Raw genomic sequence first — 3,486 nt, forward strand, 5'->3', positions numbered from 1 at the left:
GGTAATATCCTATTGAGAGAGTTAGGTTTAATATTTGTAAGAGTTTGTCATAGCTCATAAACACTGTTGAAAAAAACGTAATTTTAATCGGAAATTCTCCGTAAAAATAAACTGTTCTCAACCGCATTTCAGTAAAATACAGGCGATCGTAATGTTACCTTGCTTTGTTATTAACTTTCATGGGCTGGTAACCGTAATATCACGCGTTTACGTCAATATAACCGTTTTTAACACAGTAAAAATCCTGGAATAAATGTTGTCAGACATCTACCGTTTTCTTAATGCAAATTTTTAACAGTGTACGGGTTCCTGCTTTTGACATTCCATCCCTGTTGGTAACGGTCTGCCCGAAGGCGATGATAATTCCTGGGTGGTAGATGCCTCTGGCAGGTTTTCTAAAGAGAAAAGGCCAACTTCTAATCAACTACAGATTTAAAAGGCCAACCCAACCCATTAGTCGAAAAAAGGCCAAAATGTAGCATGTAAGGCCAACCTTTTTCATATAACTAAAGGCCAACCTATTTCAAAAAGGCCAAATTTGAAATTTATGGTCTGAAAAAGGACAATTTTGACGTTTTTGACCTGAAAAAGGCCAATCTGACAAGCCTGCCGCTGGCCAGCATGCTTGGCTAGAGATAATTCATATTTCGGCCTCCAGGCTCTAGGACTGTCAGTCCTGCTATGGACGTGATTGCCTTAGCTACTGTTGGTGAAGGACCAGATGCCTGTCGGCAATATGGTCCCTTCTTGTGTGGTGTTGAGTCAGGTTTTTCTTGCTGTATAAAAAGCGCTATTCATAAGAAATAGCAATATTTAAGCAAAATAATTTTTTTAGCAAACCAAAATCGATAAAAAAATATTTTTTATGCAATTTTCTTTTTTTTACATTCATAACCAAATAAAAGCTAAAACAGTTAATTAACGAATTTATTTCTAAAGCAAAAAAATATTCAAGCAAAAGAATTTAAACCAAAAATTTTCTTCAACAAAAAAAATTGATAAAAAAATGATATTTTAAGCAATATTTATTTCATACTCAGAGCCAAATAAAAGATAAAATTAAATGTTATTCAAGGCTAACATCAACTTGCATCTAGAAAAGACATACATTAAAAAAAAACACCAACAATTTGATTCACAAGGAAGTGGTAAAATTTTGACGTCCAAACGTGGTAAAAATCCAATGTTTTTTTTTTTTCCAAAAAAGTTTGAAAAATATTGGGATTTGGCAGTTCGCACCGATAACGTGAAACAATTGCCAGCATTCCAAAGCTCTTCATTTTTTTTGGCCAATTTGAAGCATCTGAGTAATTTAAAACTCAAATCCAATCTAGCTATTGAAATACAAACTTTTACTCACGTACAGGTAACCAAAATCAGAAAAAAAAAAAACAGGACTGGAAAGGGGACTGTACCCAAAGGAGTTAGGACTGGCTGATAAAAGATGAATGATGTACTAACCAAGGAAAGTGAATCTGCATCTGTATTAGCATCACACTTTGGTAGGTTAATCTTTGGCCATGTCAGCCTTTTTGAAGAAAAGAAAATGGAACACTAGCGAAAGTCCTCAAGAAAAAAAATCTATGTACAAATAGGAATCCCGGAATATTTGGTTTCACGTATCATGGTGGAAATGGGTTGATTTCTGTTCTGATCATAGTCGATGAAAATTTTCGGGCGAAATAAGCTCCACCCACTGATGACTTCATAGCCAATCACGTTGTTTCTCAAGTTAGCAGCAACCACAATATATCCTCTTACAAATTTCAAACTATAATAACTAATAATGACTTTAATGGATGTGTTTTGACCGCTGTTAACACGGGGGACATGATTGGCTATGACGTCATTAAGGAGCGGAGCTTATTTCGTCTGGAATCTCTGCGGCGAATATACAGCGCCTGTAATTGAATATATATAGCAGAGACTTTAGATGGTTATTATAAAGTATAAATGATTAACCTTTCACCATAATATTCTAAACTCTTATTTTCAAATTGTAGCCTGAATAGAAAGAACACTTACATATATAATTGCTTCTAGGCCTAAGTTAATCCATAGGTAAAGTAGAATCAATATCGAAAGTGCGTGCAGTAATCAAATTATTGAAGATATAAATGCACACATATACACAGTATATATATATATATATATATATATATATATATATATATATATATATAATTTATAAATATATACATACATACATACATACATATATATATATATATATATATATATATATATATATATATATATATATATATATATATATATATATATCGTCTGCATCTGTATTTTAATTATTGGCCTTCGGTTTTTCTGATTCAGAGTATTTACTCTTGCAGATGATATCTTCAAGGTGACTCTTTGGCCGTAATTAAGTATCAGGCAACCGATCTTTGAGACCACATATCTAGGAAAATGTGACATTCAAATCTTCACATTAAAAAGCATGTTTCAATCGATCTATGGCATTTGGCACCGTCTCATTGAACCTGAAAATGATTTGGAATTGAATTGGATTTGATAAATTCTCCAATTTCGTTGGATTAGAATTGATCGGAATTGATGAAAAGGAATTGATCCAAATCCTGCATCTATCATACGTTAAGCATATCAAAGCATATCATTGAGTTCTGTATTTCGTTGTAAAATATTATTATTATTATTATTATTATTATTATTATTATTATTATTATTATTATTATTATTATTATAATTACTAGCCAACCTACAACCCTAGTTGGAAAAGCAAGATGCTATAAGCCCAAGGGCTCCAACGGGGAAAAATAGCCCAGTGAGGAAAGGAAATAAGGAAATAAATAAATCATGAGAACAAATTAACAATAAATCATTCTAAAAACAACGTCAAAATAGATATGTCATATATTAACTATAAAAAGACTTCTGTCCGCCTGTTCAACATAAAAACATTTGCTGCAACTTTGAACTTTTGAAGTTCTACTGATTCAACTAATCCGATTAGGAATATCATTCCACAACTTGGTCACACCTGGAAAAAACTTCTAGAATACTGTGTAGTATTGAGCCTCATGATGGAGAAGGCCTGGGTATTAGAATTAACTGCCTGCCTAGTATTGCGAACAGGATAGAATTGTCCAGGAAGATCTGAAGATATTCGATATTTCAACGATATTGCTGATATTTATTTGAATACATTATATGACTATTTATGATTGGGGTTTTGGTAGCGTTGGTGGTAATAGCCAGAATAGGGTTCGAGTCCCACTCAAACTCGTTAATTACTTTGGTCGCTGCAACCACACCATCCTTGAGAGGTAAGGATGGGGCGTTTGGGGCCAGCCTATAGTTCTCTCTGCTGAGTTATCGGCAGCCATTGGCTGGCCCTCCCTTGACCTACCTTGGGTGGAGAGGGGACTTGGGTGCTGATCATATGTACTGTTTATGGTAAAAAAAAAAATATATATATATATATATATATATATATGTATATATATATAT

General features: G+C 33.3%; 1 protein-coding gene across 1 annotated transcript in view; it reads left to right on the forward strand.

Annotated features, from left to right (window-relative positions):
• Nucleotides 1–1,444: 1,444 nt before the first annotated feature.
• LOC137639749 (cyclic AMP response element-binding protein A-like) overlaps nt 1,445–3,486 on the forward strand; it is a 73,659-nt gene continuing 71,617 nt past the window's right edge. The window contains 1 exon segment of the mRNA XM_068371997.1: nt 1,445–1,502. Coding sequence (XP_068228098.1) covers nt 1,445–1,502 — 58 coding nt within the window.

The sequence above is a fragment of the Palaemon carinicauda genome, chromosome 1, assembly GCF_036898095.1.
Source record: "Palaemon carinicauda isolate YSFRI2023 chromosome 1, ASM3689809v2, whole genome shotgun sequence".
Classification (NCBI taxonomy): Eukaryota; Metazoa; Arthropoda; class Malacostraca; order Decapoda; family Palaemonidae; genus Palaemon; species Palaemon carinicauda.